Consider the following 16,724-nt stretch of genomic DNA (forward strand, 5'->3'; position numbering starts at 1 on the left):
TGAATTAAGTCATATGAGCAATTTAAACTTACAATAAATATTATTACTATAATGATTATTATAACAGTTCATGTAACTGCCGTAAAAAAATAAATAAATAAATATATATATATATATAATGACTAACTTGATAAATAAGATATAAGATTTATTAATTATTCTGTACTTAAAAAACATGTTAATAGGAATTATTATCATTAACATTCAAATAAATGTCCAATATATATTATTTATAATCGATTTATATTACTATCCGTGTACAGCACTTTGGGGTAAAATGTGCTTTATAAATAAACACTTAAAAGTAAATAAGTACGTTTTTAAAAGTACAGAAAGTAAATTATATTATTATTATTATCATTATTATTATTATTATTATTATTATTATTATTATTATTATTACTACTACTAATACTACTACTACTTTTAAAACTACTACAGAAAAGCGACTTCTTTTTCTCCTTGGAAATCCTCGAAGCTTATTGGCCGAGAGAGGAACTACGCAAGCGTGTGCGCCTCACGCAATGGCGCCGCCGGAGCTGTGAGGAATATACAGACTAAACATCTGTCGAGGAGCCGTTTTTAAGACAAATAAACTCTGTTTTTGTTTATTAACCGCGGGGCGTATGTTGAGACGGTGTTGACCCCAGAGCTAAACCCGTGTGCTGTGGTAGAAGAGCGGGGAAAGGAACTTATTTGCTGTTTTGTCGCAGGACACGTGGAGAACTGCACACAGCCAGTAAATTCAGCACAGACAAGGAGCCGACATGAAAAGGTGTTTTTGTGGGGGATGACCTCTTCTGTTTTATTTTAAATATGTTTTATTAACACTTTACACACAGAACTCGTCTGCCTTTGCGGTCGCTGCATATTAGATAAGATTTACGTCATAAAGTCGTAAACATGGTGTGTTTGTTTAGTTAGTCCATTTAAATGCATGTTTATGGAGTAACAGCCTCGCTTAAATACATTTAAAAATGTGGAAAACGTAAACCATACTGAACAGACCTTGGATCTGTCATTAATTATCTTAAAAAATGATTTCCACTTTGTTTTAAAATGATCTGCATTAACAGTTAAGATGTAAACACATTCCAAATTTCATAGTAATACAGTGACAATTAAAAAAGCATGTTTCATTTCCTGGCACAGAGGTGCATTTGTCCCCAAAATACATAAATTTTTTTATTTTGGGGATAAAAGGCACAAAACACAGCTGTGAATCATAACAGTGCTCATTTAAATTTTAAAAACTTAAAGGCACAGAAGCAAAAACAGCTTTGTTAATACTAAGATATATAGTAAAATAGGAAAATGTTCATTTGGGCAGTGCAAGGAAATAACATTTGGCTTCTGGATATGGCTGAATTATCTCATTTGAAAAGTGGGGCAGATCCTGTGTGTGATGAATCAGTGTGTGTGTGTGTGTGTGTAATCTGGTTAAATTTAAAGGCAGTAGAGTGTTGAATGACAGGGGGTGGATATCTTGTTTATATACAAATCTAAACAACAAAACACTCTCCTAACTCTTATATTCCGTTCCTCCCACAGAAAAGGTGTTAAAGCTGCTCCAGCAGTGATGGCTGGTGATGATAATGAAGAGGAGTTGTCTCTGGATGATGAAGAAATCCTCAGCGCCAGTGAGGAGGAGGAGGTAAGAAAAAAAACACAATCAGCAAAGACGCTGACCACACAGTAGCCACTTGTTTTTTCACTTAGGGCTGGGTGAGATCCTTAAATCTGTTATTTATTCTATTGTTTAAATTCTTTTTGGAAGTCTTTATGAAGACGGGAGTAGAAAAGACAAAAGATCTGTATGGATAAATAATGAGTCACCAAGCTAATGACACATGTAGAATGAGTGTGTGTGTGTGTGTGTGTGTAAGAGAGAGAGCTTTCACTAACACACCCCTACACTCTCACAACACTCTTGTATCACATTTAACCCAATAATTAGTCATCTCCAATTCCAGCGCATTAGCTGTCAGCTGAACTCCCGCTATCTCTCACAATGCCACCAGCACTGGGAGAGTGAGGACAGGCACATGCTTCCACCACTACCACCCCACATTTTGTAATGCGGCATTAATATCACATCAGTGAAAGTAGCCCATTGTTAATCTTTTGTATAAAGAATGTTTAACACGTACAACATTAGTCCTCTAAAAAACACAATACATTGAACAGATATTTTAGTAATAACTGAGTAGAACCCTTTCAGAATTAAGGGAAAGGTCTAAGATTGTGGGGAAACACAGCTGTAAGCCCAGCATCTTTTCAGGTGGAACGGTGTGTGAGGCGGATAATAACTGTTGTTTGGACGCGTCTGAAGTGTAAATTGTCTGTAAGTGTTTATTCACTGTTTGAATTCCCACAGAAACTCATGTGTAACTGGAGGTGTTTAGTTTTGTAGCACTGTCGCTAATGCAGTTAGCCGTCTCCTGAGTTCGGAGGCATTTCCACCTTAAGTAATGTAACTGTAACAGCAGAAATAAGTCAGTGTTACCCCCTGTGGAGCAGGAATAGAGCAACATCCTCATCTCGGTTGGTGCTTTTCAGCCTTTGGAGTTCTCTCGGTTGTATACAAAAACTCCAGATGCCTTTGTGAGAGGGAGAGTGAGTGAGGGGCACACCGGACGGAGCTGGTTTGTTATTTCATTCATATACAGACACTGGGGCTTCGTAAACGCATTAGACCCGTTTCAAGTACAGAAGCAGACTTGAGACGCAGCAAATGATGAGGGAAACCTCTTCTGAGTTTCATAAAAAGTGTTTCTGTTTACAGTCATGAACTACACCTTTAATAACTGAATAATAAGCATAGGATTACATCACTCTTTTTGTTGGTAATGTTCCATTAGTGTTATGTATTGCTGTAGTTTGTTCATGTTGTGTGTGTGTGTGTGTGTGTGTGTGTGTGTGTGTGCGCATGCAGGATGCCAGTGATGATGAGAGGAGACACACTAAACTCCTGGAGGCCATCAGCTCTCTGGGAGGGAGGAGAAGGTGAATTGAGTCATGCTTTACCCACCACACACACACACACACACACACACATCTATCTTCTGTTATCTACCGTCTGCCTTTAACACTTTGTGTAGAAATATAGTAGCTACTGAATTATTTGTTGTAATTTCTGAAAAATCCTTGGTGTAATCAACAGTACCCCAATAGAATCAGATCAAATCTTCTTACGTTAACTTACAATGAAAGTTATTTTTGTTGTTTATCCTTCTGCTCCAACAATCTCAGAGAAACATGCCGTAACAAGAAACAAGCCTCTGATTTTTCTGGACAGTCGAGGCTCAATCTATTTTGAAGGGCACCCTCTAAGTATGCGCTTTATATCCTCACGTTTCCAGGATGAAGCAGAAGGAGCGGTCTGAGGCCAGCTTGCAGGTTTCTGAGTTCTCAGTAAGCGCTGATGGAGCCGGGGAGAAAGTTGACCTCTCCGACCTGCTGGGAGACATGGAGAAAACACCCGGAGCTACAAAGAAAACTAAGAAACAGTTGAAGAACCTGCAGAACCGCAAAGAGACGCTGGAACTGCCACTCAGCAAACAGCAGACAGAGAAGGTCCGTGGCCATAGTATCTTCTGAAAAATTAATGGAAATTACTAAATTATTCCTCATTATTAGCACATATTAGATAATTTTAACAGGTACCTTCAGGTCTGAGAATGCATCCTCCACAGGGAACACTGTGGTGTTTGCCCGTTTTAATACACAGTAACTCGGTTTAAGTTTTTGGTAAATGGTTCAAACAAAATGTGATTTTTGACAAACTGAGGAGATGTTTAGGGGTGGTTTCCCAGACACAGAATTTTGAATGGTGATTTTTTTTTTCATTGAAAGCTGGATATAGTCCAGGCCTAGGCTTAATCCCTGTCTGGGAACCCACCCCTTAAAGTTTTACTTAAATATTTAAGTGCTTTTAAACACATTTTAGTAAAATTACCGCTAATATGATTTATTACATTTGAATATTATTTACTTGCTTTTACTTAAAAATTCAACAAAACTAGAGTTTATAATAAAGTTATATAGAATAGTTATAATTTACTATATTAGAATTAGTAAAATTAATCACAAGTCTGTATTGTGTGTGTGTGTGTGTGTGCAGATTCACAGAGGTGTGGCATTTGAGAAGAGCAGTAAGGAGGTGTCCCGGTGGGAGAGTGTTATCACTCAGAACCAAAAGGCTGAGCAGCTGGTCTTCCCACTCCGACAGGAGCCAACAGGACATAAACGTGTCGACCAAGTGGTGGCTGGCTGGAAGGTAGGGGTGTGTGTGTGTGTGTGTGATATGTACGTTTTCGGCCACTACAACATCAGAGTCATTTAAATAATAATAAATGTGATTTAAATAAAATCACTTTTTGAGTCGCCAATCCACCTACCAACGTGTGTTTTTGGAGTGTGGGAGGAAACCGGAGCACCCGGAGGAAACCCACGCAGACACGGGGAGAACACACCACACTCCTCACAGACAGTCACCCAGAGGAAACCCACGCGGACACGGGGAGAACACACCACACTCCTCACAGACAGTCACCCGGAGGAAACCCACACAGACACAGGGAGAACACACCACACTCCTCACAGACAGCCACCCGGAGGAAACCCACACAGACACAGGGAGAACACACCACACTCCTCACAGACAGCCACCCGGAGGAAACCCACACAGACACAGGGAGAACACACCACACTCCTCACAGACAGTCATCCGGAGGAAACCCACGCAGACACAGGGAGAACACACCACACTCCTCACAGACAGTCACCCGGAGGAAACCTACGCAGACACGGGGAGAACACACCACACTCCTCATAGGCAGTCACCCGGAGGAAACCTACGCAGACACGGGGAGAACACACCACACTCCTCACAGGCAGTCACCCGGAGGAAACCTACGCAGACACGGGGAGAACACACCACACTCCTCACAGGCAGTCACCCGGAGGAAACCCACGCAGACACTGGGAGAACACACCACACTCCTCACAGACAGTCACCCGGAGGAAACCCACGCAGACACTGGGAGAACACACCACACTCCTCACAGACAGTCACCCGGAGTAAACCCACGCAGACACTGGGAGAACACACCACACTCCTCACAGACAGTCACCCGGAGGAAACCCACGCAGACACTGGGAGAACACACCACGCTCCTCACAAACAGTCACCCGGAGGAAACCTACGCATACACAGAGAGAACACACCACACTCCTCACAGACAGTCACCCGGAGGAAACCTGCGCAGACACGGGGAGAACACACCACACTCCTCACAGATAGTCACCCGGAGCAGGAGTTGAACCCACAACCTCCAGGCCCCTGGAGCTGTGTGACTGCGACACCACCTGCTGCGACACCATGCCGCCCTTTAAATAATAAATAAACCAATAAATAATAAATAAGACCCAGTTGAGCGGTATTATCCCAGTATTAAACTTAGTAAATCGTCTCACACATGCCACTGTGTGGAGTGCTTCAATACTCTAATAAAACTCATTTTGTGGTTTCTGACACTGTATCACACACTGTAACCTCTAAACCAGTGGTCGCCAAATTGTTGATGGAGATAAATCACGGCTGCTTCAGGATCACGTTTAAGTTACGATAGATGTGTCATTCTGTGTCCGCCGTGGTTCACAAGCTAGTGCTAGTTAAGCAGGGACTTATAACGCCGCAGTCACACAGGGTTTGTGTGATTTACAAATACAAATATTTCATGCGGATTACAAATCACAATAACGAGAGAGTCACACTGCACCCACACTGTTCTTTCGACTTGTGCTGGACTTTTTTAGTGGACTTTTATACGTACAGCCGCCTTAAAACAGTAGGTAATGTATTTTAATAAGTTAAATGAAGCATGTCGAAAAATGCTCCCGACTATAAGCAGGAGATATGCACAGCCCAAATCCCTATATGAGGTCAAAGATAAGGTAATTACTTTAATAATAAATTCAGCATGTATTTCTGGAATGCTGAAACAAATAACAGTAAGAGACTGTAAAATGCACCAGAGGGAAAATGTTTGCCACGAAAAACAATAAAAACAGAATTGTGGGGATGAGCATGCACAGATTGTCAGAACACCTCTTTAGAACTGTAAAACACTTTAGACAGTGTTCAGCCTCAAGCAGTGAGTACCACCACAGCCAGCACTCAGCTGTGAATTAATGAAATACACAGTTTCATTTTGTTATTGGGGTCTATGGAAGACATACAGCAATTTTTTTATTTGTTTATTTATTTTTGTTTTAAAGCCTAAACCTGGTATTTATGGTAGATCTTTCTTTTGTTCAGATTTCAAAAGGTGATCTCAGACATAAAAAGGTTGATGACCACGGCTCTAAACTTTACACAGCAGGTCTTTTGGAGAGTTTAAGACACTTTCTGATTTCACTAATAATGTTAATGCTGCTTAAATAATGCTTTCTCCTCTCCTTTAGGCTAAAACTCCCTTGGAGCAGGAAATCTTCAGCCTCCTTCATAGCAACAACCAACCTGTCCTTGACCCTGTCCTCACAGAGGTGGAGGAAGCCTCCATCAAAGCCATGAGTCTGGAGGAGGTGAGGTTAACACAGCTTTATCTATATGCTCCCCACACATTGGGTTTTGGCTAGAGCAGCACATGTACTCCCCCAGTCTCTCACTCACACAGCTCTGGACAGTTTCACTCAGCCACGTCATCTACCAATGTGTGTTTGGACTGTGGGAGGAAAGCGGATCACCCGGAGGACACCCACACAGACACGGGGAGAACACACCACACCATCCCCTGTCGTCCTGGATGTGTAGCAGAGTGCTCTGTGTAAAGATGTGGTTTGTTGTGTCTCTTTCAGGCTAAGATGCGCCGCGCCGAGCTCCAAAAAGCCAGAGCTCTCCAGTCGTACTACGAGTCCAAAGCCCGGAGAGAGAGAAAAATCAAAAGCAAGAAGTGAGTTTGGTAAACACAGGCACAACTAGAGACAAAAACAAACATGCTGTGTCCGAAATGGCTCCCTATTCTTTGTTCCCTATGTTATTCACTACTTAGTGCACTGTTATAGGAACTATAGGAGTTCAGGAGAGTAGTGAATGATTTCAGACACTAGCTCGTGTGGGTTTTTACCAAACAACGCAGTGGATTGTGGGTAATTTGATATCTGCTAGTGTACATGGGTTGTACACTACTTTTTGCAGTGCATTGTGGGATTGTTTGAATGCACTGAAAATTGTCCGCTATGTTTTCAGACACGGCTACAAAATGGCGGAACCCCATTATAGTGCACTATGTAGTGAATAGGGCACAGTCTCGGACACAGTGAAAGTCTTTTTTAATTGTATTTCCTAAACATGGTCTCAGCATCTGGTTGTTCATTGTGGTTTCGGTTTAAGATGTAATGCTGTAAAACTTTAGGGAAACTTCTCAAACCTTAGATCGGTTTTGCTTCTTTTGAGGGATGTTTAAACTGTACTTTTTGATTAAGACAAATGATGTGAATCTTACTATCTCTCTCTCTCTCTCTCTCTCTCTCTCTCTCTCTCTCTACCACTGTGCTCTTACATTCTGTATTTCTCTCCTCTGTTCTCTCTCTCTATATATATCTTTCTACCACTGTGTTCTTACATTCTGTATTTCTCTGCTTTTTGTTTTCTCTCTCTCTCTCTCTCTCTCTCTCTCTCTCTCTCTCTCTCTCTCTCTCTCTCTCTCTCTCAGATACCATAAGGTCCAGAAGAAGTCAAAGAGGAAGGAGTTTCTGAAGCAGTTTGATGAGCTGATGAAGACGGATCCTGACGGAGCTCTGGAGGAGTTGAAGAAGATGGAGCTCTCCCGGATGGAGGTGTGTGGTGGAGGGCAGGAATAAAGAAATGTAAGGAACATTTGAGAAGTGAAGGGTCTGACCATTTTTCATTCTTTCCCGTGCAGGAGAGGATGTCCCTGAAGCATCAGAACAGCGGCAAATGGGCCAAGTCCAAAGCCATCATGGCCAAATACGACGACTCTGTAAGGACACGGAAACAAATTCATTATGCACTCTGTGTGTCGCGTGTGGAGCAGTGGAACTGCGTTCACCGGAGCGACAGAGTTTTAAAAACTAACATTATAAACACTTCATATAAAGAGCCTGTCTTGTGATGCTCTCCTCACTGCTTTGTTTTCAGGCTCGTAAAGCAATGCAGGAGCAGCTAGAGAAGAACAAAGAGCTCACTATGAAGCTTGTGTTACCTTCGTCTGATGAGGAGGAGGAGGAGAAAAACGATGAAGACGATGCTCTACCGGACTTTGTTAATGATCCTGAACCCATCGCAGGCTCCGTTAACCCCTGGATGAGGGGCAAACTCACCAAGGAGCCAGAGCCGAGTACCGCGGGCACGGAAACATCTCCCCTGGCCACAAAGGATGGACAGAGCGACCCCAGAGTGGAGGAAGAAGAAGAGGAGGAGGAGGAGATGGAGACGGAGGAAGAGAAGCTGCTGAGAGAGTTTGAGAGCAAACGGAAGCTGAGGCAGGATGAAGACGACGATTTGGTTCCAGTTCCACGGGAAGAGAAACAGAGTAAGGGTTTAGCAGCTTTATTTATGGAAGTCACAGCAATATTTAAGGGTTTTATGATATTTGTTTTTTTTTAGTTAATTATTTAATATTATTTACATCAAATATTTTATTTATAAAAATGCAACTATTTTTAATGCAAACTAAATTTAAAAAAAGTTTGAAATGAAGAAATTAAACATAATAAAATTTGAAAGAAAAAAAGCAAAAAACACAAATGTATCTGTCTTAATTATAATGAAAATAATAAAAGTAGCATTGAAAATAAATTATACAGTATTTAAATCATTACTTAAACAGCTATAAAATTTTAAATAAAAAAATAATGTATATAAATATATACAAAGTGAAAAGCTATATAATAATAATAATTGGGAGCAGCCAATCAGAGTGAGGGGGTGGGGTTTATACTATGGACGCACACACGCACACGCTCATTGAGGTTTGGATTAAGTTAGCCAGTTAACTGAGAAGTGTGTGTGCGTCTGAATTACTCCACGTTTTACACACCTAATCCAGCTCATTGAGATCACAGATGGCTCGATAATGAACTCATGAGACGTGACTCAGATGCTCTGGCATGTCTCGACTCCACTCACAAAGAGCTTGATAATTAATTGATAATGCAGTTTAATAAAGTATTAAATCAGTGACCGGTTCCGAGCTGCACTTCACACAAAACGTTCTCATTTTATTCTGTTTAGTCCAAGCTCTTTAACCGGGGCCTAAATATCCCTTGGAAAACAATGGAATTAATAAAAAAATGTGCTTGTGGGATTTATTCTATGTAACAAAAGGCAATGAATTCTACCTAAAGTTAAATAAATCTGCTTGGGTTGAGACTTAGCTTGAGGACAAGACATCATGGGTAAGGGATACTGTGCACTCTTTTTCTATTAAACATCTCTTCTGCTTACAGGCCTCCATCAACTATGGGGGCCTATAACTATGGGGGCCTATAACACAAACAACATTGGGGCCTATATTCACAACAATAGATGGCTATAAACACGATGGTTATAATAATAATAATATATATATATATATATATATATAACTTTGCAACAACCTGAAGCCTAAACTTACAAATGCTATCTTCGGGCTGATTAATATTTTTTTATTTTCTAAAGCAAATTAACTGTTGTCTGAGTGTGTCGCCCTGTGAAGGTCTGGCGCCCCCTCCAGGGTGTGTTCCCACCTTGCACCCAGTGATTCTGGTTAGGCTCCTGTCCCACAACCTCCCTGAACTGTATAAGGGTTACAAACAATGAATGAACGAAAATGAATTGTTCATTCACATTAAAATGGCTGCGCTTCACTGAAACTCTCGCTTTCTCCAATTAGATTCACCTGTGGAAGCAGGGGGACAGGTGTCCAAGGGTGAAGAAAAAGTGACAGATGAAGGTGTGACACCTTTCACAGTCATCGTAATTTCTGAAGAGGAGGAGGAGGAAGAGCAGGAGGAGGAGGAAGAAGAGGAAGAGGAGGTGGTCTCAGAGTTTAACAGCCTCTTTAACAGACTAATGAACCGTGATGGAACCAAGGGGGCGGAGCAGAGTGGGACAAAAGAGGCGGAGTCTGTTGCAGAGGAGGAGGAGGAGCTCCTGGAAGAGGGTCTGGTCCGTGTTCAAACAATGGACGACATTGAGGCTCTGGAGCAGGATGCTGTCAACGTCACGGGAAATAAGAGACCACCGGCTGCTTCAGCAGCAAAGCCTCCTACCTCCGAACCTCCGAACAAGAAAAAGAAGAAAGAAATAGACCTCAGTGAAGTTCTGACCAAAGACACAAAAGTTGTTAAAGTGGCTTTAGCGCCCACCATGTTGGAGGAGGAGGAGGAGGTTAGTGGAACCTTAAAATACACACACACACACACACACACAAAGCCCCTCATAGAGCTTTCATTCTTAAGCCCAATGTATACTCCACAGGCTACACAAGAGCCCTATGCCGTTGTGAGCGTTTTATACTTCTGCGTTGGTGTCTGCATCGCTCTGCAGCTACACCAACACACCACTAGGGGCTGAAACATCTTCCTTTACACTCTGTTGTACACAATGTAGTGGAGTAAATACAACATCGGCACGTTTTACCCACGTGTTCCCACTTTTCAATGAAGTTTTTTTTTCCCCGAGACGTCTTTTTATTTTTTCTTTGTTCAACATTTTTATTCATCCTTGACATCCACGCCATGTCTGAGGTAATCTCTCGCTATCTATTTGCTGCTTTCTGCAATGACCAATTACAGTGCAGACAGCAGCATAGGTGCGTGACAGGCCACGGTGTAGGGTCTGCATTGACGCGCCGCCTACGGCATTGGTTTGACGCAGAATTATAAATTGAGCTTAACTCATGTTGAGTAGGTTAAAAACTGCACAAGGGGGCACTGTCAGTACTAGAACAACTTCTCTGCCTCTCATCTAAGACACCGTGTCCTTATGTTTCACCATATATGTATTTTTAGGAAAGGTTTCGTAGAGAGTTTTCAGCTCTAGCCCAAATACAGCGACCCAGACACATTAGGGCTTTTTAGTTTACACTGGATCTACAAAGGCATTAAAGGTTTTTCTATTTTTTCCTCTGTTAAGGCCAGTATTCAGGCATCGCACACTGTTGAGTGGTTTTGGACTAAATTGCTTGCCATAGGTGCAAGCAAGTGTTTGTGCTCTTCAGTGTAGCTATGTTTTGTAGCTAAGTATTGTGTGATTAAATCTTAACCCCAGGGATGGCATGATGCCGACCAGTCTTTGAACACCAGCTGTTCCTTTTTTGTTAACGAGGAAAGATATTTCTTACAACATTTGTTTCATGTATCAAAAAACTACGGAACTGGGGGCCTAGGCTAACTTTGCGAACTGATTCAATTGAGAATGTGCTGTTGGGACGGAGCTTGTTCGTTTTGTAGATGATTAAATATCAGTAAAAATAGAATTCATACTGGTGGAGAATGTGAATGAATCACACCTAAACTCCACAGCTGTACTGTGTTTCTCTTTCAGGTGCACACAGAGCAGACGGCCATCATTAAGGAGGCGTTCGCAGGTGACGATGTTATTTCAGACTTCCTGAAGGAAAAGAGGAAGCAGGAGGAGGCGGGGCGAGAGAAGGTGGTGGACCTGACGCTGCCGGGCTGGGGGGAGTGGGGGGGTGTCGGCCTCAAACCCTCCAGATACAAACGCAGGAAGTGAGTGATGATAATAATAAATCTCTCTCAAACTCTGAGTAAACCTCTTGATTGGGGGCTGAGAGCTGTACGTATGGTTGGTCGTAATATTGATAGTACCATATCTCGCAATATTACATGGTATCTTAAAATGAAGGTGGTATTTATGACGTGTATGGTATGCCAAATTTCTGCTCTGTGTCTTTAAGTACCATAAAGTTATGTGCAATTATGAGAGCCACAGGGAGGGGGCACTGAAAGCAGGTTGGGGGGAAAACACAAGCCCAGTAGCCCACCACAGTGTGAGGTTATAGCTGTGAGCACAATGTTGAGCGAAGGCTCTTCTGAGTATTTTGTTCTCTTTTCAGCTTCATCCCTCTCACTTTTAACCCAAAATCGCTGAACTTTATTTCTAAATGTGTGCGATTTGAGCCTCAGTTCGCTGTGGTGTGCTAAACCACAAGTGTCTGTTAGCGCCATCTGTGCTTGTAAACAGTGTAGAACCCCGTCTTATTTCACTTATATTACAGCTTTTCTCTTCCTTCAGCACCAGTCGCTTAAATTTGCTCACTCAGAAACAAATTTTTATTGTCAACAAGTGTCTGTGAGCACTTTCGAGCTGTGATGAGCCGAACTGCACAGCGCCGAAAACCCTTCACTTGACACAGACCCTCAGATATGAGGCTCACCTTCCACGGTAATAGCGTATACTGTGTTAATATTTTAAACAGGTATGAGGGTTTTAACTATGTGAATACCACCAATTCTTACCTGCGTGTATTACCGCTACAATTCATCATTTGTCCACAGACACTCCTCTTGAGCTCAGATTAGTTAGAATGAGTGCAGCACACAGTGAAAAACACTCTGATTGAAAGGCTTGTTCTCATGCTGAAGCCATCTGACACTATTGGCAAAGTAAAATATCACCAGCAGCTTTCCTTCTCCTCTAGATTTCGTCTGAAAGCTCCTCCTGCTCCTCCAAGAAAAGACCAGAAACGTCCTGATGTGATTATCTCAGAAAAGAGGAACGTCTCCGTCGCCGCACATCAGGTCAGCAGACGGTTCCTCGCATCAGTCAACCTTCGTCTGTCTTCATTATTACCTCTGTGTATCAGTCTCTCTCTGTTTCTCCTTCCGTCTCTTATCTGTCCCTCCTCCTGAACAGTAACGTAATGCGATATGTTCTTGTCCTCTTGCCCGTGCAGGTGAGTGTGTTGCCGTTCCCGTTCCAGAACAGCTCTCAGTTCGAGAGCTGTATCCGGTCCCCCGTGGGTCAGACCTGGAACACACAGATCGCCTTCAAGAAGCTCACAGCCCCCAGAGTGGTCACTCAGCTTGGGGCCATCATCGACCCCATGAGCCGAGAGGATCTGCTCCAGGAGAACCACGACAAAACCCAGAGAACTGAGAGAACCGGCAACATTGCTCTTTCAGAGAAAAGGGGGAACAAGGGGAAAGGAGAAGGGAGGAAAACATCCCTGCTGAAGAAGAAGAAAAAGAAGAGCCAGCAGTAAAGGGAAAGAAAGAAAGGGAGGGGTGGCAGCTGGAGCAGGTGAATAAGAAGAGCAGAAAAGAGAGGGCTAGAGTGTGGATGGACGAAGCTGTTGGAATACAGCTGTTTTGGCATCAGATTTAATTTCTCTAACTCTATGAAATCCACTGAAAAAGAAGAATGAAAAGATATTGATAAAATCTCTCCTGTTCTTTAATAAAGGACAGATTTAAAGCAGTAGATGATGGTAGAATGAACTCTGCCAGGGTTCAGGTGTCTCCTGTAAAAATCTGAGTGTGTATATAATGGCTTTCCTTGCCCTCCATCATGTGTCCTCTATCATCTCTTCATCTTCTGGTTCGTAATTAAATTGTTATTGCTCATTCCCATCATTTTTTCCTCTCTCTGTTGCCAACTGTGCTGTATTTTTCTCTCTCTCTCTCTCTCTCTCTCTCTCTGCCAACAGTGCCATGGGAAAAAATTGATGCTAATATTTTTATCATCCTTTTCTTGGACTATTTCTGCCCATTAACGTTAACCAATTACTCTTATCACTTTTGAGAGGAGAGAGCAATTTAATGAGATAAGAAAGAAGTAATTCGCTCAGCTATAAGAACACACACTTAATAATTTTTATGTATTAAACAATATTGACAAATCTCCTGGAAAATTAGCTGCTGATTAATTTTGAAATATTGAGCAGTATTTCTTTGTCTCGTTTAAAGAGAAATGCCACAAAATGTATAAAAGTTCAGCGGAATTAAATGGGGATAATGTAAACAGGGTGATGGAGAGTGTGCTGGAGTTGATTTGATGTTAAATGCTACATTAAAGAGGGTCAGAATTGCAGACAGTGGTAGTGAATGGAGACAGACGGCCCCCTCAAAAAGTACTATTCACACAGCTGAAAAAAAAACAAGAACTCAGTAGGTCATGCAAATGTTGTCAACCATAAAGAATGCACTCATTCTGACGATGGAAATACCAGGTGTTAATAATGAGGAGGAGGGGTTTTCTGTGCAAAATTTATTATTATTGACATTCTCTCTGTAAACAAGCTGCTTACAAAATTATAATCGCAGTAAAAATTAAAGGTTGTTTTATGCTCTAAAACGTAGCGTCATGTTGTGAGCGAGTGAACAACAAAGTGTGTTTCCAGATGTTCTCCTGATCATATGGATTTGTTAATTATGTTAAATGAAGTGTGCTGTAGATTTAACTATTTATTAACCTCTTATTTATTAACTAGGGACTGGACAACAACCTCCTGGACTGTCACCAGGAGAGACGTGGAAACGGTTAAACACATTCACACAATATCTCACTAGAAATATTCATTCATTATCTGTAATTACTTATCCAGTTCAGGATTGCGCTGTGTCCAGAGCCTCCCTGGAATCATTGGGCGCAAGGTGGGAAGACATCCTGGAGGGGGCGCCAGTCCTTCACAGAGCGACAATCCACCTAAAAAACCTGTGGTTTTTTTTTTTTTTTTTTTTTTGACTGTGAGAGGAGCACCCGGAGGAAACCCACGCAGACACAGGGAGAACACTCCACATTCCTCACAGACAGTCACCCGGAGGAAACCCACGCAGACACAGGGAGAACACACCACACTCCTCACAGACAGTCATCCGGAGGAAACCCACGCAGACACAGGGAAAACACACCACACTCCTCACAGACAGTCATCCGGAGGAAACCCACTCAGACACAGGGAGAACTCACCACACTCCTTACAGACAGTCACCCGGAGGAAACCCACACAGACACAGGGAGAACACACCACACTCCTCACAGACAGTCACCTGCTGCGCCACCGTGCCGCCCAAACTCTCAGCTGTATCACATGACTTCTCTAGACGCACCCACAATTGGACTAGGCAGTCTAGGCCATAGAGCGACCTCTATTATGAGAGTTATTCATTTTTATTTTTAATAAATAAACCCTTACTGCTCAGATATATATCTTTTTAAATCTCATTTTCTCAGGGACCTAAAAGCTTTACACAGTGCTGTACGTTTGGACACGTAGCGTACAGTCAGAAGGTCAGCAGCTGTCCAGACTGGCCCACTCTCGCAGAGAGACGTACGATGCTCTGCTGATGGTTCCACTCCGTTTGATGCTGGCTTCACCCTGTGGGATGCTGGTGATGTTTGTTGTAACCGCTCTGGGATGCTGATGATGTCTGGTGTAACCAGATGAGGCAGAAGAGCAGACAGAGGGGCGGGGCTAAGGCCTAAAGTGATCTGATACTGCCTGTGATTAACAACTGTGATACGACCCGCTACATTTCCCACAAATGCAGTGACACATGATACACATTATACGTCCAGGAGTGTGTGGCCACTACTAAAGTGAGTGTGGGTGCACACACTGCTGACACACAGCTTGTATAACCTTCCCAGAAAAGTACTGACCTCAAGCTGCACCTGAGCCCAAGGTCACTGTACCCAATGCCAATAGCCTGCCAGAAGAGTGTGAATCCCTGCCAGGGATCAGTGTGGAAGTTTCCACAGAGGGGTGTGTGTGTTTATGTGTGTTGTGTTCCACAGAATGTGTGACTGGGTGTGTGTAAAATTGTCCACAGTTCTTGTGTGTGTGTGTGTGTGAGAGAGAGTGACTGGGTGAGTGTGAACTTGTCCACAGGTGTGTGTGTAAGTGATTGGGTGAGAGAGAGAGTGTGACTGGGTGAGTGTGAAGTTTTCCACAGGGGTGTGTGTGTGTGTGTGTGTGTGTGAGTGAGAGAGAGTGAATGGGTGAGTGTGAAGTTGTCCACAGGAGTGTGTGTGTGTGTGTGTGTGTAAGAGAGAAAGAGAGAGTGTGACTGGGTGGGTGTGAAGTTGTCCACAGGTGTGTGTGTGTGTGTGTGTGTGTTTGAGAGAGAGAGAGAGAGAGAGAGTGTGACTGGGTGAGTGTGAAGTTGTCCACAGGTGTGTGTGTGTGTGACAGAGAGAGAGAGAGAGAGACTGGGTGAGTGTGAAGTTGTCCACAGCGGTGTGTGTGTGTGTGTGTGTGTGTGTGTGTGTGTGTGTGTGAGAGAGAGAGTGAGAGAGCGTGAATGGGTGAGTGTGAAGTTGTCCACAGGAGTGTGTGTAAGTGATTGGGTGAGAGAGAGAGAGAGAGTGTGACTGGGTGAGTGTGAAGTTTTCCACAGGGGTTTGTGTGTGTGTGTGTGTGAGTGAGAGAGAGTGAATGGGTGAGTGTGAAGTTGTCCACAGGAGTGTGTGTGTGTGTGTGTGTGTGTGTAAGAGAGAAAGAGAGAGTGTGACTGGGTGAGTGTGAAGTTGTCCACAAGGGTGTGTGTGTGTGTGAGAGAGAGAGAGAGAGAGTGTGACTGGGTGAGTGTGAAGTTGTCCACAGGTGTGTGTGACAGAGAGAGAGAGAGAGAGAGAGAGAGAGACTGGGTGAGTGTGAAGTTGTCCACAGGTGTGTGTGTGTGTGTGTGTGTGAGAGAGAGAGAGAGAGAGAGAGAGAGAGAGAGAGAGAGAGAGAGAGAGAGAGTGTGTG

At 42.9% G+C, this 16,724-nt stretch overlaps 1 protein-coding gene across 1 annotated transcript; it reads left to right on the forward strand.

Annotated features, from left to right (window-relative positions):
- The first annotated feature begins 498 nt into the window (after positions 1–498).
- Positions 499–14,300, forward strand: si:dkey-251i10.3 (uncharacterized protein LOC553498 homolog). The gene is made up of 14 exons (XM_066662350.1): positions 499–775; positions 1,552–1,654; positions 2,936–3,006; positions 3,363–3,576; positions 4,124–4,279; positions 6,469–6,588; positions 6,862–6,956; positions 7,719–7,842; positions 7,929–8,006; positions 8,165–8,558; positions 9,900–10,396; positions 11,555–11,739; positions 12,672–12,771; positions 12,927–14,300. The coding sequence occupies exons 1-14, from the start codon at positions 768–770 to the stop codon at positions 13,233–13,235; spliced, it is 2,454 nt and encodes an 817-aa protein (XP_066518447.1). The 5' UTR covers positions 499–767; the 3' UTR covers positions 13,236–14,300.
- Positions 14,301–16,724: the final 2,424 nt, after the last annotated feature.

The sequence above is a fragment of the Hoplias malabaricus genome, chromosome 2, assembly GCF_029633855.1.
Source record: "Hoplias malabaricus isolate fHopMal1 chromosome 2, fHopMal1.hap1, whole genome shotgun sequence".
Taxonomy (NCBI): Eukaryota; Metazoa; Chordata; class Actinopteri; order Characiformes; family Erythrinidae; genus Hoplias; species Hoplias malabaricus.